Source organism: Astatotilapia calliptera, chromosome 14, assembly GCF_964374335.1.
Source record: "Astatotilapia calliptera chromosome 14, fAstCal68.1, whole genome shotgun sequence".
NCBI classification, from domain to species: domain Eukaryota; kingdom Metazoa; phylum Chordata; class Actinopteri; order Cichliformes; family Cichlidae; genus Astatotilapia; species Astatotilapia calliptera.
In genome coordinates this window covers 22,968,448-22,984,878 of record NC_137435.1, presented here as the reverse complement: position 1 = coordinate 22,984,878, position 16,431 = coordinate 22,968,448, and the positions used below count along the sequence as shown (strand labels likewise).

Here is a 16,431-nt window from a genome sequence, read left to right as displayed (position 1 = left end):
CTCCACTGTGTGTAGATGTGTACATAGGAGTGTTACAAAAGTGTTTTAGACACAGCGTTTATTTGTTGTCAGAAAGCATTATTCAGCTGTGCAACCATTGCTATCTTTTAGGGATAGTGTGCAAGGTCTGAAGAACTTCTCAGATGAGAGATGAAACATCTTCAAGCAATTTCAAAAAGTCCAGACGGTTTTCTTTCCAAGCTTCTTACCTGGACGTGACCTGGATGACTGAGAACCTTCACAGAGCTACTGTGCAAGCTACAGTTGTGAAGCTGTCCTTTGGTGACATCTGTAGGCAACACTGAGGAGGTGCAAACTAGTGTGTTTTCCACTAATTCAATCAGAGAAATTATGTCTAAGTCGGTTTGTTTGGGGCCAAAAACCTTAATGTTGTGTTTGTGTTATTACACTCTTACTTTTAATATTGACAAAGTATTTAATATTGTTACTCTGACAATTACATTAACAAAGTTACATTATCATAGTTATGTTAACATAAGAAGTTTCAGTAGTTGTAATACTATTTGCATTATTTACATTATATCCACAATGTTTTAAATTATAAAGGAAAATAGAAATACAAAGTCAGATCAAATCATTGTCATTTTCTAAATGAAAATAACACACACATATATTAATTTATCATTCATCTATATGAAGTATACATTAAAAATGCACTTCCACAGCTAAGGTTTAAAAGTTATTTGTTCAGCAGAAAGTTCTTTTTAAAATGATGTCAATGATGATCAATGATGTCACCATGAATAAACAAACTATATTAACCGACAGCTGGCTGACTAAATCCCCTATCTGAGAAAAAAAGGAAGGAATGCATTTCACTGATCAACTGTCACACAGCATCTGTGCAAGTGTCTCCACTGTGTGTAGATGTGTACATAGGAGTGTTACAAAAGATCACACCAAGGAAGCAACTAAAAGGTATGATAGAAACAACACATAATTTCTTATCAACATCTTTATTTGAAGTTTTTCAAAATCACATAAAGTATGAAAAACAATAGTGTCAGAAGATGACACTGAATGCCCATTTCATACATGAGGTGTCCAATATTTAACAATGAAAATCAAGCATAAACAGACCAACCGTTCTGAATGACTGCAGACTTTCTCTTTCTTTTTCTTTTTTTGCTCAGTTCAGATATTACAAACAATTTTTCTTCAAACTTCATGTGTAGCTAGGTTGGCTAAGCATTTGACCTTGACCTTCACTGTTAGTACCCAAGGTCATAGTTGACCCAGAAAAATTATAGTATATATTGTTTCAAGGTCAAAGATCAGGGATCAGTGTGTTGTTATAAAAGCAGGCTGATGTAGCATTTTTTAATAAAACCAGCCCAGCACCAGCGTGACGCAACAGAAACGACATAAATTACTAAAGTTTTCGTATGACCACTTTCTTTCTGTGGGGATTTGTGCTCTCTGAAGCTCTTGTTCAATTCACTTCAATTCAGTTCAGTTGAAATAAATTCAGTTTAACCTATATAATACCAAAACAGAACAACGGCTGCTTCAGGGTACTTAAACTAAAACATACAATGAACATTTAACAGTATTTCTAAAGAACACAGCACAGCACTGGAAAACACTAGATGTCTTTCTGAAGTGATGTAATCAAATTTAAAGAAGTGCTTCCTCCTTTGTTATGCTCTTCAGTGGGATGTGAGAACAAAATACAAAGCAGCCACCTAAACTTTGCTCCCACAGAGGTTGATCTGGTTGGTTATAGTGGTACATGCTCACTGCAAATTGTTTGTTACTCTACTAAAACAAAAGCCCTCCATGACGCTTGGACATTCTACTATTCATCACACATTCATGGAGTTCCACAGGGGTCTGTGCTTGTATCAGTAATTTTTACATTATACATGCTTATACATCGTTAGTCAATTTAAATAAAAATGTAGCACTGATTTCTTTCATCTACACAGTATCTCTTAAATGGAAACTTTCCTATATAGGAGTGATGCTGAAAATATAGCTAATGCTTGCATTTTTTGTAGGCTGGACTATTAATCCAAAGTAAGTAAATAAATGGCAGATAGAAATGAGTCCTGCGTTTCATGTATGCGCAGGACTGGAATTTTTGGCCGTTTTAGTGAGGGCACACAACTCTGTGAAAACAACTGAAAACGATAGTGTGGACATGGAGCATTTTCAAACGAAAATGCCATTTTTAAATTTATCCGGGCTAGTGTGGACGTAGCATAAAGCACCTTGAGGTGACTGTTATTGTGAAGTGGGGTTACATAAATAACTCTAAATTGAACTGAATAGTGTTAAAAGAAAAAAAAAGTCACAGCCATGAAAGTAAACAGATAAAAGTTCAGTAAACTTGGTTTATGTTCTTCATAATAATGCTAAAATATTTTATGGCTAAACTTGTGAAATGAGGTTAGGACATGACCTTTGAACACTTAATAGTTGATATGTTACACTATTTTGATTGTCCTTTTCCATTTTGTTCTTCATATCTTTCATGGCACAGTTTCTGCAGATCAGAGACCTGTTGTAACAAATAGTAAAGAAGCGTAAATTAACCACAGATCACACCAGAAATGCATTTTTCTAGTCATAAATGAACATATATCCTTAACTAGAAATCAAAATCCACACAAACACACATGCACGCGCAACAATACAGTCTTTAAAGACAAATGAGAGCAGAAACATACCCCTCTGACAGCCCATTACTGCATGTTTTCTGGACGTTTTCACCTTTCTTCACTTTTTCCTGACTGAAAATTTGTAAAAACTGTATTACTTCAATAGTTAGATAATAATGAATGATGTAGGATCTTTTTATTAACAACAAGTAATAAACCACAATGAAAACACCTCACTACAAATGAAACTGGGAACTTGTAATAAAGTGATTATCAGTGTTGTAGGGCTCAGCATAACTCCTGGAAATGTTTAAGGTTAAGCATGTTTTATGTCCTGTGAGGACCATAATAGCTTTTAATTAACCCCAAAACACAAGCTTATGTCTTGATTTTAAATAGCATATGTTATTGGACTCAATTATTAAATCAATCAAACTATTCAAATTATATATCATATTAAATATATGTATTTTAAAAAAATCTAATGTGAAGTTATTCTAGCTCATTATTCTCTATACACACATACTGTGGTCCTTTCAATATGGAAAAAAACCTAAGAAATGTCTACATCTGTACTCGTGTGTTGCTTTTCATACTTTAAGACTTCAAACTTCTGGTCTTTGTAAGACTTCTTCCCCGTAGTTAAATAAAGGAGGACAATGTCGCAAAAGAAGGTTCCCTGTTGAAAAGAATTTTATTCAATTCTGTGATATATATGTAAAAAAATGCTGTTCAATTCATTTAATATCATGTTGATTTAATTATTAATGATACTCACAGCTCCCATCACAGCCAGTCCTGAACCAATATTGACAACCAAGGGGACTATGGCAAACTTTCCAGCCTGTGGAGGAGATCAGAAACCCAAGAGATGTTTTTAAATAGGAGTTTATTACAATTTATTTTTGTTCAAAGAGCAAAGACTGCAGTGCTCTTTTCAAATCATTCCTTTTTTCTTTTCTTTTTTTTTCACCAGTCCCGTTTGGTTCTTTTGCCATCAGAATTATTGTCTAAAGGCAAAGAAAGAGGACAACCCACCTGACCCCACCACAGAGAAAACTGCACCCACCCCGTCATCCACTCATCTTCCAGACTACACAAGACAATAGACACCCAGGCTGAGTTCTTCTCCTGTATCTCCTGTATCTCCCCCATCTGCAGAGTGAGTTCCTGGAGAGAGGAGACCTCCTGCAAGATATAACAGCCTCCCCCACCAGTTGAAGAGCCCCTCAGGTGGCTCGATGTACTGGCGGCACCCTGCGCCAGGGCTGAGCCCCCATACACCCATACACCCACCCACAACCCCGGCGACATACCAACCAGGACCCAAGGCCCAGCCAGGGCCCCAGCCCGGAGACGGAGCACCCTCAGAACCCCACACCCGACCCGGACCCACCCAGGGGCAGCCAGGCTACCAGGTCAGTAACCCACGTCCATCAGCACAGACCCTCCCCTAGCCCCGCTGCATGCAGCCACGAGGAAACCATCACCTAAGAGCCAAGAGAGCCCTTAACAGGACATGACCGCAACCCCAGGTTGAGCCCTCCAAGGAAGACGCCCCTGGGGAATCCCCCGACGCCCCAAGCCTGTCTCTACCCCCAATCACAACAGCGAAGGTGGGACCAAACTATAACCCCCCACCCCCACTAGGTGATGGAGCTGATCAAAGGAGCCCAGAGCAATTGATTTGATGTGGTGGCAGAGGCTCTATCTATTAGATAATTTCTATATTGGTTAGAATTAAGATTATTTTTTATTTTTCCCGTTCATGAGGACTGTTTTCTTGGCAATGCATAGGGCAGTGAAAAAAGTTAAGTTAACTGATAAATCCACTTCCCATTTTGCAATAGGAAGTGATATTGATTCATCTGTTTTAGAAAGCATTCTGTATATTTTGGAGAGTAATTTTGGGGTTTTACGAGTAAGAAATTGTACCACACTCGATGGTGTTTGTAGTTCAACTTGACAGGGTTTAAATTTCTTTTTTTTACTATGGATTTAATTTGTTGATATTCTAAAAATCTTTTCTTGCAAATTCTTGCAAAAGAGTTTATCAATGCAATCACCCCAGAGAGATTGGTTTGTGAGTTTTGGAGAAAAAGTAACACATCATCCGCATAAAGTCTGATTTTATGTTCCACGTTCTTGCAGTTTATGCCCTTAATTACTGTATTCTGTCTAATTGTCAAATCATTCCTAATAACCCCTCTCCTAAGAAGAGAGGATACTACTACTAATAATAATGGTATTTTTGCATTGGTGTTATATGTATTGGCTTTATTACATAAATTATCTTATTGTAATGCATTGGCACAGTTTGTGCATTCATTCTGTCTCTGATGCATTGTACATACCTTCCCATATACCAGGATATGAAATCGTATGCCATAAACTTTGTATAGAGATCGATAGCTTTCACCAGCAGCATTTTTAAAGTATCTTGCATGTCTGTTAGAGAAGAAAACAAAAATATAAAAAATAAAATAAAGATAAACATAAATAACCTTTAGGTAATTTAGAATGGTTATGGTTCTTTATTCCTTTCATAAGTTGTAAAGATGATTACATGTCTGTGCACCATGCCAACAAAGATGCTCTGCAGTGAGCCTCACCTGAAGTTAAATCCTGTTGCGATGCTCTTGTTGGAGACAGTGGCATCCAGGCGAGTGAACTGGTACTCTGGATTACAGTGAGAGGTGCCTTTGTCAAGGTCACAGTCCCACTGTATCACAATGCCAATAGCGCCACCCTAACAAAACAGCCAAAACATGCTTATTCTAAGATTTTTATTTTTATACATGTATTCAAATTTGGATACTTGTATGCATTCCATTAGTGGTGTTTTACCTGCGTTCATTCACAGCTGTATAGAAAACATTTGTTAAACATTAGCTACATCCTGCTAGTACCAGATCAGACCCCTTTAATCCTTCAGAACACGAAGAACTAATTCTTCATGGCACTGAACATTCCACAGAGAACAGTCCACATGACATGACAGAACCACACAGCTGCACATCAAGGGGATTAATTTCCCATTTCACCACATTCCACAGGTTCTCTGTTAGCTCTTGTGACTGGAGGCCATTATAGTTAAGTGAGCTCATTGCCATGTTCAAAAACAGTTTGAGATCAGGTTTTGTCAGAGTTTTGTGACATGGTGCGTTATCCTGCTGGAAGAAGCTGTCAGAAAATGGGTACACTGTGGCTATCAAGGAATAGAACTACAGAAAGTAATCTTGATCATGTCTTAATTCCTAAATGGATTGACTTGGTGCATTGTAATTGGCTGATTAGATATTCCACTTAATGATCCCAAATCATTAAGTGGAATGATTTGGGACAGTTGAACAGTTGTACCTAATGAAGTAGGAAACATGAGAAACTTTGTTCAGTGGGACATGTTTCGGTTGTCTCACAATTTCTCCCAAGAACAATGAGCAAAGGTCATGACTAATAACAGTAACTAAAAAAAAACCTTTAAGTCATGGATTCAGTCATCATAATTATTTTGGGGTATAAACTCTATGTGTGTTAGAAAGTAACATTTGAGGTTATATCACATTAACACAATCTTGAGAAAATACAATGTAATACTAACAAGTGTGGCCATGTCTTGGAAGTTGCATCCAGCTCTTCCCGTAATGTCTCCCAGGCGAAAGATGGGGCAGTAGGGGTATTGCTTCTCATCATATCTGCATTTCTTCAAGTAGGATTGATCAGTTGTTTTGAGGATGTTGGACCTCAGAGTTAAGAAAAACACATATTTATGGATGTGAACTGCTTATTGCACACAGCAATATCCAGCTAGTCAGCAAGTACAAGGAGATATTGTTGTAAATGTTAAAGAGGACTTACTTTGAAAATGAGAATTTAGGAAACTGGATGAAATTCTTGATGTAGATGGTGAAGTTTTCAGCATTTTTGAGCAAAGGCTTTCTGTGAAAACAAAATGTTAAGTAAATATACATTTTTGTGAATAAATGTATAAGACAACAATAAAAACAAATCAAAGTCAAACCTTCCTGTAGCAGATAGAGAGGGATTGTGATTGAATTGCTGAGTGGGAAATGAACCCATCTATGACCCAGTGCTGTTTAATGTGAGCTGATACAATACTATTATAAGACTGGGTCATGAAGCTGAGTGTCTCAGTGTAGGACATCCTTAGTTTAGATTTAGTGCCAAACCTGTTGTGCTGACCTGATAAATGACAACTACACGTGATTTGCCTGAATGTTTGTGCATGTTAGTGCAGAGAGAAAGGAGGATTGGTCATTTCAAATTTGTCCTCACTGTGGTTTGATGTTTTTTTCAGTTGGACACCAGCCAAAGATTTCACAGGTCCCATTGGACTTTTCATTGTTTCTTATGCATTTGCCGCTCATGACTCCTTTAGACAACAGACAAAAAAAAAAAACTGTTTAAAAACATCTAGATGATCATGTGACATGAGTTTCTGATTCAGACATGTTTCACAATACTGATTTAATATCAGGATGTTTCTTTCTCACCATGACCAGACTCCACCATCTTTCCCTTTTTACAGTCCTCGTCAACACTACAGTGGCCATTAAGCACTTTGTGGCTCTGAGAACAAAAAAAGGACAGAGGCAATGTAAAAAACAAAACAAAAAACACAACACAGAACCAAGTGTGATATAGTATATCGAACTAAATGATAAATACAGTGGGGCAAAAAAGTATTTAGTCAAATCAAATCAAATCAAATCACTTTTATTGTCACATCACATGTGCAGGTACATTGGTACAGCACATGTGAGTGAAATTCTTGTGTGCGAGCTTCACAAGCAACAGAGTTGTGCAAAATACAATAATGTAAACAAGCAAAATACAAGAATGGCTACATCTGAAACTAATAAATATATGTACAATATATAATAGTATATGCATTTCTGGATGTGTATACTAAATATTTTTCTACGTGTGTGTGTGTGTGTGTGTGTGTACACATATTTTACAATTTAAATAGAGTAAACAATAAATAAAATATATAAAATAAAATATACAGAGTTGAGACATGTGCAAAACAGTGGCATTACTGTACAGTGTGTAGTGCATAATGTTAAAGTTCCAGTAGTGAAGCTGAGGTGTCTATGACGTGTTCAGCAGTCTGATGGCCTGGTGGAAGAAGCTGTCTCTCAGTCTGCTGGTACGGGACCGGATGCTGCAGAACCTCCTTCCTGATGGAAGCAGTCTGAACAGTTTATGGCTGGGGTGACTGGAGTCCTTGATGATCCTCCCCGCTTTCCTCAGGCACCGCTTCCTGTAGATGTCTTGGAGGGAAGGAAGCTCACCTCCAATTATCCGTTCAGAGCACCGCACTACTCGCTGGAGAGCTTTGCAGTTGTAGGCGGTGCTGTTGCCATACATGGTGGTGATGCATCCAGTGAGGATGCTCTCAATGGCACAGTGATAGAAGGTCCTGAGGATGCGGGGGCTCATGCCGAATCTTTTCAGTCTCCTGAGAAAGAAGAGGCGCTGCTGCGCCTTCTTCACTGTTTTGTTTGTGTGTACTGACCACGTAAGATCCTCAGCCAGATGTACCCCAAGGAACCGGAAGCTGCTCACTCTCTCCACAGCAGCGCCGTTGATGGTGATGGGGGTGTGTACTTCTCTGCACCTCCGGAAGTCCACTATCAACTCCTTGTCAGCCACCGATTGTGCAAGTTCCCCCACTTAAAATGATGACAGAGGTCAGTAATTTGCACCAGAGGTACACTTCAACTGTGAGAGACAGAATGTGAAAAAAAATCCATGAATCCACACAGTAGGATTTGTAAAGAATTTATTCGTAAATTAGGGTGGAAAATAAGTATTTGGTCACCTCAAACATGGAAAATCTCTGGCTCTCACAGACCTGTAACGTCTTCTGTAAGAAGCTTTTCTGTCCCCCACTCGTTACCTGTATGAATGGCACCTGTCTGAACTCATCATCTGTATAAAAGACACCTGTCCACAGCCTCAAACAGTCAGACTCCAAACTCCGCCATGGCCAAGACCAAAGAGCTTTCGAAGGACACCAGGAAAAGTATTGTAGACCTGCACCAGACTGGGAAGAGTGAATCTACAATAGGCAAGCAGCTTGGTGTGAAAAAATCAACTGTGGGAGCAATCAGCAGAAAATGGAAGACATACAAGACCACTGATAATCTCCCTCGATCTGGGGCTCCACGCAAGATCTCATCCCGTGGGGTCAAAATGATCATGAGAACGGTGAGCAAAGATCCCAGAACCACACGGGGGGAACTGGTGAATGACCTGCAGAGAGCTGGGACCAAAGTAACAAAGGTCACCATCAGTAACACACTACAACGGCAGGGAATCAAATCCCGCAGTGCCAGACGTGTTCCGCTGCTGAAGCCAGTGCATGTCCAGGCCCGTCTGAAGTTTGCCAGAGAGCACATGGATGATACAGCAGAGGATTGGGAGAATGTCATGTGGTCAGATGAAACCAAAGTAGAACTTTTTGGTATAAACTCAACTCGTCGTGTTTGGAGGAAGAAGAATACTGAGTTGCATCCCAAGAACACCATACCTACTGTGAAGCATGGGGGTGGAAACATCATGCTATGGGGCTGTTTTTCTGCCAAGGGGACAGGACAACTGATCCGTGTTAAGGACAGAATGAATGGGGCCATGTATCGTGGGATTTTGAGCCAAAACCTCCTTCCATCAGTGAGAACTTTGAAGATGAAACGAGGCTGGGTCTTCCAACATGACAATGATCCAAAACACACCGCCCGGGCAACAAAGGAGTGGCTCCGTAAGAAGCATTTGAAAGTCCTGGAGTGGCCTAGCCAGTCTCCAGACCTCAACCCCATAGAAAATCTGTGGCGGGAGTTGAAAGTCCGTGTTGCTCGGCGACAGCCCCAAAACATCACTGCTCTCGAGAAGATCTGCATGGAGGAATGGGCCAAAATACCAGCTACTGTGTGTGCAAACCTGGTAAAGACCTATAGTAAACGTTTGACCTCTGTTATTGCCAACAAAGGTTATGTTACAAAGTATTGAGTTGTATTTTTGTTATTGACCAAATACTTATTTTCCACCCTAATTTATGAATAAATTCTTTACAAATCCTACCATGTGGATTCATGGATTTTTTTTTCACATTCTGTCTCTCACAGTTGAAGTGTACCTCTGGTGCAAATTACTGACCTCTGTCATCATTTTAGGTGGGGCAACTTGCACAATCGGTGGCTGACTAAATACTTTTTTGCCCCACTGTACATATGTAAATGTAAGTCAAAAATAAGGGATACAAAGTCAGAATTTACAAATATAACACAAAAAGTAAATTTCAGTATATTTAATGCAGTCAGAACTTGTTAGCATCCAAGAATATCTTAATCTAAAATAGAAGATTTCTGTATTCTAGCAACATGGTGAATATGAAAGTTAAATGAAGCCAAGAGTGTTAAATGGATGCATGTCTGTGCTTTTTCTATTTTACTAGAACTCAACCGTTAAAAATGGCACATGCTGCATGATACCAAAAGGCTCCCCTGCAAGTGTCAGACCCTGCTCTCGGTTTCGGTCAATATTTATAAGAGCAAATTTTTATAGCTGTTTGTTTCTTCTTAGCTGATGGCTATCAGGCAGGCAACCCAGAGAGTCTTCTGGGTTTACATACTGTATATTGTGAGCTGAAAATAAATCATGAATACTGACACACATACACACTCATATGATGATGATGGAGGTGACAAAATGGGTTAAGAGGTGTGAGGAAAACACTTCTCTGCTACCGTGCAAACAATATGTTACCATGAAGGAGAGGAATTACAGGTCAGCCACAAACCAATGTGTATGACTTTAAACACATCACGCTATTGTCAGGTGGGCCATGAAGCACTGGAGGAAGCCTCCCCAGTCTGTTATATTCACATGCAGAGTGATAAAGTAGTTTCATAAAATATCATTCTTCCACATTCTGGCACTTTATGGTGTTACCTATCTCATGTAATCACTTATTGAAAAAAAGTTTTTTCCTGTAAGTAACAGACAAAATGAAACAAATCCCCTAAATAAATAGTGGATACTCTCCTTAGAGTTAACATCATTTACTTGCAACACAGTATGACACACTCTATCTAACCTGTACTTGCAAGAGGAAACTGTCTGTGGTGTGGTGCATGCTAGAAAAATTGGGCTGGCAGGTGAAAGGTTAAAGTGAAAGTGAAATCAACAGGAGAGGCAATATTTCCGTTGTCAGTAAAACAAGGGAATGTTAGAAGAATTGTTTTATTTGATGGCAAATGAGTCTGTAGAATGACCAGCAATTAAAACTGAGACAACGACCTGATCATCACCGCTGCCATTCATCAAATCTAAAAACAATGAAAACACCTCTTAGTTAAAGTTAGAAATACCATCACTGTGGTCTATTATGTCCAGTCAGTGATTTAAAGTGAAAACAAAATGTTCTCACCTCAGCACAGTAACCCATCTTCTGGTTTGGTGTCTCTAAGAAGCTGGTTACAACAAACAGAACATCTTCACCCTGAATGACAAAAAGAAAATAACAGACAAAATGTCAAAGTCTCATCAGCAGTGCATGGCTTTAATCTAGTCTGAAATAATAAAAGTGTTCTCACCTGTGGGGGGATGACATACTCCTCAGGTCCCCACACAAGCAGACCAGATTCACTGGTGTTGGTCACCGCAGTTCCCTTCACTTTAGTTATGACAGAACTCTGGATGGCATCATCTATCTCCTGGTAGCCTTGCTTGACTATGAAAACCCACCTTTAAATCAAAGCAGAACTACCCAGTGTTCTCGCAGGTCTTTGGTAAAAGCTTTGGTGCAAACCTTATGCAGATATTTTATATGTTTTTGCCTTTTTCAACTGTCTTTTGTGACATACAGTATGCATTGAGGGGTGATACTGCTAGTCAGGTGTATCAAAGTGGTTGGCTTAGTGGGACTCTCTAACCTTGCAAGGCCTGGAATGAAGAGTTTGTTTTTTTGTTTACATTTTTATTATTATTAATTAATTAGTTCCATAAGTAAATTGCCCAAATGAACTGGCTGTGTGACTGAACTTTGATTTCAACATATTGTGGAGGCTCAGGGGTCCTTTCATCTCTTAAAAAGAACCAAAATGGTTTAGTCCACACTGCGATTTACATTGTTCGCATAGGCAGAATAAAATACTTTAGCATATTTAGCAGATTGGAGGTTATACTGAAAGCTTACAAATACTAACCTCAAGTAAAATTTGGGCTTATTGAATGAGGGACCAGTGGTTCTCAGAGGACGTGCTGTGAGACAATGAGAACGTTCGGAGGACTTTCCGAATGTTTCCTGACTCTGTGTTTGCAAGGGGCACTTTAAACCACGGCCAGCTACTGGCTCTGAGATTGTAGCTGTTCTCCAGGGCAATGAACTTGGTGTAGTTTAATTATCGCTTCTCACTTTCTGCTTTATTTTGATAGTTAATTGTCCCTTGTGCTTTTCATTTAGTTTTGCTTCGCCTTCTCACATCCTCCGTGATTTAGTTCAACTATATCTACTTCCCCGATTGCCCTTCTGTGTTTATAGAAAATGCCATCTTCCTGTGTCATCTGTCCCATCAGTCTCCTGGTCCCAGTTTGTTCCCATGCCTCAGTTTAGTTTCTTCTCTTAGGGTTCTGTTTTGCCTTTTGGACTTTTTACAACAGCCAAATAAAGCAGATTGTTTTGTTGCTAAACCCCTGCCTGTGTTCTGTATTTACATCACACTCAAAACAGTCTCCCAAATCAGCAAACTGTGACAATATACAAGCAGTCTCAGCGACCCTCTTCCATGTTGACCCACATCTCTGACGAATGTTTTAAAGGAATAAGTTAGCCAGCGGCTGTACATGACAATCAGTGGGTATTGTTGGGGTGGCCAGTAATGAGCAGTTCATATGCCATGTTCAATGAAAATCAATGATAAAGGTTTTCCACAAAGTCTGCACAGTTTGAAACCTCCCCACATTTGCAATCCTCAAAAATGATTCCTAATAATACTTTTTAGTTGCCACTAAACGATCTCACCTTGTGTCACATCATTTGGAGAAGGACCTGCTGTTTCATTGTGTTCAGCTGTCCTCATTAACACTGTGTCACATCTGATATTAACAGCAGCTCATAGCCAAATGATTTCTTAGTCACATTTGTGTGCTTTTCATATTCTTCTTTATTTGAGGTAAGACCACAGTAACAGTGTGCATTAGCAGTAACCTAATATCTTAGCTGTGAAATTGGTCTAACCCATTTTTCTAATTTTGCTAAGGGATAAAAGCAACATCAAAGCCTCCACTATTAATATAAACAAAGTTTGGATTAAAGCCCCCCCCCCCCCCCCCATGAATGAGTGGGTAGCCCCCCTTTTCCTCCCACTATAACAGGGACTCTCTGATCTTTGTGCTGATAACATTAAAGGAATCCTAACAGATCGTGGTTCAAACACTGCACGTCATAAACCTAATATAATCTGACGCATTTTCACACACCAAAACATTTAAACTCAGTTATAAAGATAAGTGTTGTGTAAAAATTGTTTTGTGCAGACTTATATGCACAGTTCTCTACATTCTACCCACATGACACCTAAAGATTACTGTATGCGGTTTTCGGCTGTTATCGGTAAGCCAGGAATAGACCCCTTGTGTTCCGTTTCCGCCTGTTGTGTCCCAGGTAACACTTTTGAATTGTGTCGGGTAAAGCGAGACGCTGAACCGCATGCCACAAGTGCGCATAGGTTCGGGCAAAAACAAAAAACAAAACAGCGAAAGAGAAACGTTCATGTGGTATTTGCTCAAACGCACAGGTCAAAATTCTGACATTTTAAGCATTTTATTTTTAATTTTGCTTACTTCTTTAAAGTATAAAATAAGCGTGTAACGTGCGAATAGTCTACTATTCAATACAATAAATGAACCGCTCATTCAAAAATTAATATTTTTTGTTTGTTTGTTTTATTCTGTTTACCAAACGATATGCTACAGACAAAGCCCAAATGTTATTATATTTGTTCAGTGACTTATTTTAAGTTAACCCGTTAAATAATAACATGTACAGTGCAGGAAATTATACGTGGCAATAATGCACTTACCCTATTATGTAACCAATGACAGATAACTGAAAAAGTCTGTGCAACACTCCGACTGCCTTATTTTTTGTATCAATGTATTTTTCTGTTTTGTAGTTCAGTAAGGAGTTGATCGCGGCCGTGGCCATCACGCAGCTCTTAGTCTGCAGTTTGATGTCAGTGTTAAAACGAAACTTGATTGTAATGGAAAGATTCGATGCAAGCTCTTACAGCAAACACCGCGTGGGAGGCGAAAACACACCTCATTGCACAACCACCGCCAAGCGTACATTAGCTACAATATGTATTTAGGTATTACTGTTGGACTTCCCTAGTATCAAAGGCAAGGCAGAATGGAAAAGGTAAAAGAACATCAACACGCAACAATTAACTGTAAAAACAAATTAAGCAAGGAAAAACAGGAAAGGGTCTCCTATAAAATGCCTGATTAAAATCTGTATTCATTGTTACGTTTGTTAATCCAGTTACTTGTTTTTAAACTGCATGATTTGTTATTTTTTAAAATTTACTTATTTATTTTAATCCAATTCCAATCCAATTTTATTCATAAAGCACTTTAAAATACCCAGCACAGGAACAAAGTGCTGTACAGAAAATAAGTTAAAACAATAGAAAAACAGAAAACAGCAAAATAAATAAATAAAACATAAAATTAAAACAGCCCTACATTAAAACAAAAACAAGATAAAACAGCATCGAATCACCTAAAAACAACTGAAATAAAAATAAAAACCAACATCTCACGTGGTGTCGGTAAAGATGTGGGTTTCCAAGAGTGACAGATAAAGAACTGGCCTGTCTAATCTCTAAAGGAAGCTCGTTCCACAGTTTTGGAGCTTCTACAGCAAAAGCACGATCTCCTCTAAGTTTACGGCCAGTCCTGGGTATCTTCAGGAGCAGCTGATCATCTGACCTGAGAGAGCAGGTGGGTGTATAAGGCTGTAGCAGCTCAGAGAGATAAGATGGGGCTAGGCCATGGAGAGCTTTCAAAGTAAATAAAAGAATTTTAAAATGAATCCTACAAGAAATGGGCAGCCAGTGAAGTGAAGCTAAAACAGGGGAAATGTGCTCAAACTTTCGAGTGCCAGTTAAAAGACGAGCTGCGGCATTTTGCACCCTCTGTAGATGACTAATATATGATGCGCTGACCCCAATATAAAGTGCATTACAGTAATCCAGCCGAGTGCTAACAATGGTGTGGATCACTGTCTCAAAGTGCTCAAAGAATTGGCTTTATTTTTGCCAGCTGCCTGAGGTGAAAGAAGCTAGATTTTACCACTGCCTTAATTTGATTGTTAAACTTCAGATCACAGTCCACTTTGACCCCTAGGTTTGTGACAGTTGGCTTAACATACTGGGCCAGGGAATCTACATACACATTGGGGTCTCAGTGGGGCTACCAAAAACCATCACCTCTGTCTTTTTATCATTGAATTTTAAAAAGTTAACAGACATCCAAACCTTAATGTCATCGAGACACTGAAGTAATGGCTGTGTAAGGTATCTGCCTTTTTTCTTTAGAGGGACATAGATCTGACAGTCATCAGCATAAAAGTGGAAAGCAATGCCGTGCTTTCTCAGTACAGAACCAAGAGGAAGCAGATATAAAGAGAAGAGGAGGGGGCCTAGAACTGAGCCCTGTGGGACACCACACAAGAGGGGAGCGGAGGACGACACATAGTCACCGAGGCTGACACAAAAAATTCGCCCCGCCAAGTAGGACCTGAACCACTCCAGTGCTGGGCCCCTAATGCCCACCCAGTGCTCCAAACGAGAGAATAAAATGGCATGATCCACAGTATCAAACGCAGCTGTCAAAAAAAGCACAAGAACAACACAGTCCCCAGCATCAGTCGCTAAAAATATGTCATTAAAAACTTTTAAAAGGGCTGATTCAGTGCTATGAAAGGGTTTTAAACCAGATTGGAAAACTTCTAACACATTTTGCTTTTCCAGGAAGGCCATTATTTGGCTGTAAACTACCTTTTCAAGAATTTTGGAAAGAAAAGGTAGTTTGGAGATAGGACTGTAATTTGCAAGAACCGTAGGATCAAGAGCAGGTTTTTTAATCAGGGGTTTGACTACTGCATGTTTAAAATCTTTAGGGACAACACCTGACATCAGACTATGGTTTACCAGCTCAAGAACCAAAGGACCAACTGTAGGTAACACCCCTTTTAAAAGTCGAGGAGGGACAGCATCATTTGGAGACCCTGCAGGCTTAAGATGACCAACAGTCTCCTTTAAAAAGGACAGAGTCACAGGCTCAAACCTGTCAAAGGCAGCAGAGCAGGAAACAGAGACTGAGAGGTCGTGAGCATGAGGAGAGATTTGAGCCCTTGTGGAGGAGACCTTGTCAATAAAAAAGTGTAAAAAATTTCACAGGCTTCTGATGAGGGCTCGATACAGTCAGTATATGGTGCATTAAGAACAGAGTTAATAGTTTTAAATAAAACACGGCAGTTTGACAAAAATAATGTCATATAAGTGTTTTCTTTTGGCATCTTTTGCAGTTCTTTGATATTGACGCCAACAGTCCTTCAGCATCTGGAATGACACTTGTAACTTGTCCTTTTTCACTTGCGCTCAGCTCGACGGCAGTCGAGTCCGACAGCTCGGGTCATGTCGTTCAGCCAGGGCTCAGATTTAGTTTTAGGCAGTCTGGTTTTTAATGGAGCCACAGTGTCCATATAGGCACTGAC

The 16,431-nt window shown here is 39.4% G+C and overlaps 1 protein-coding gene across 1 annotated transcript; it reads right to left on the bottom strand.

The window, feature by feature from the left end:
* Positions 1 to 958: 958 nt before the first annotated feature.
* On the bottom strand, positions 959 to 15,591 carry LOC113036406 (P2X purinoceptor 5-like). Its single transcript, XM_080288516.1, has 13 exons — positions 13,733 to 15,591; positions 11,246 to 11,396; positions 11,080 to 11,151; positions 7,139 to 7,214; positions 6,921 to 7,017; positions 6,483 to 6,563; positions 6,226 to 6,367; positions 5,237 to 5,373; positions 4,979 to 5,072; positions 3,403 to 3,468; positions 3,221 to 3,303; positions 2,694 to 2,756; positions 959 to 2,524 (listed from the first exon to the last, which is right to left on the bottom strand). Exons 1-13 carry the CDS (start codon positions 13,855 to 13,857, stop codon positions 2,395 to 2,397), a joined length of 1,317 nt encoding a protein of 438 aa, XP_080144642.1. The 5' UTR covers positions 13,858 to 15,591; the 3' UTR covers positions 959 to 2,394.
* Between the last annotated feature and the right edge of the window lie 840 nt (positions 15,592 to 16,431).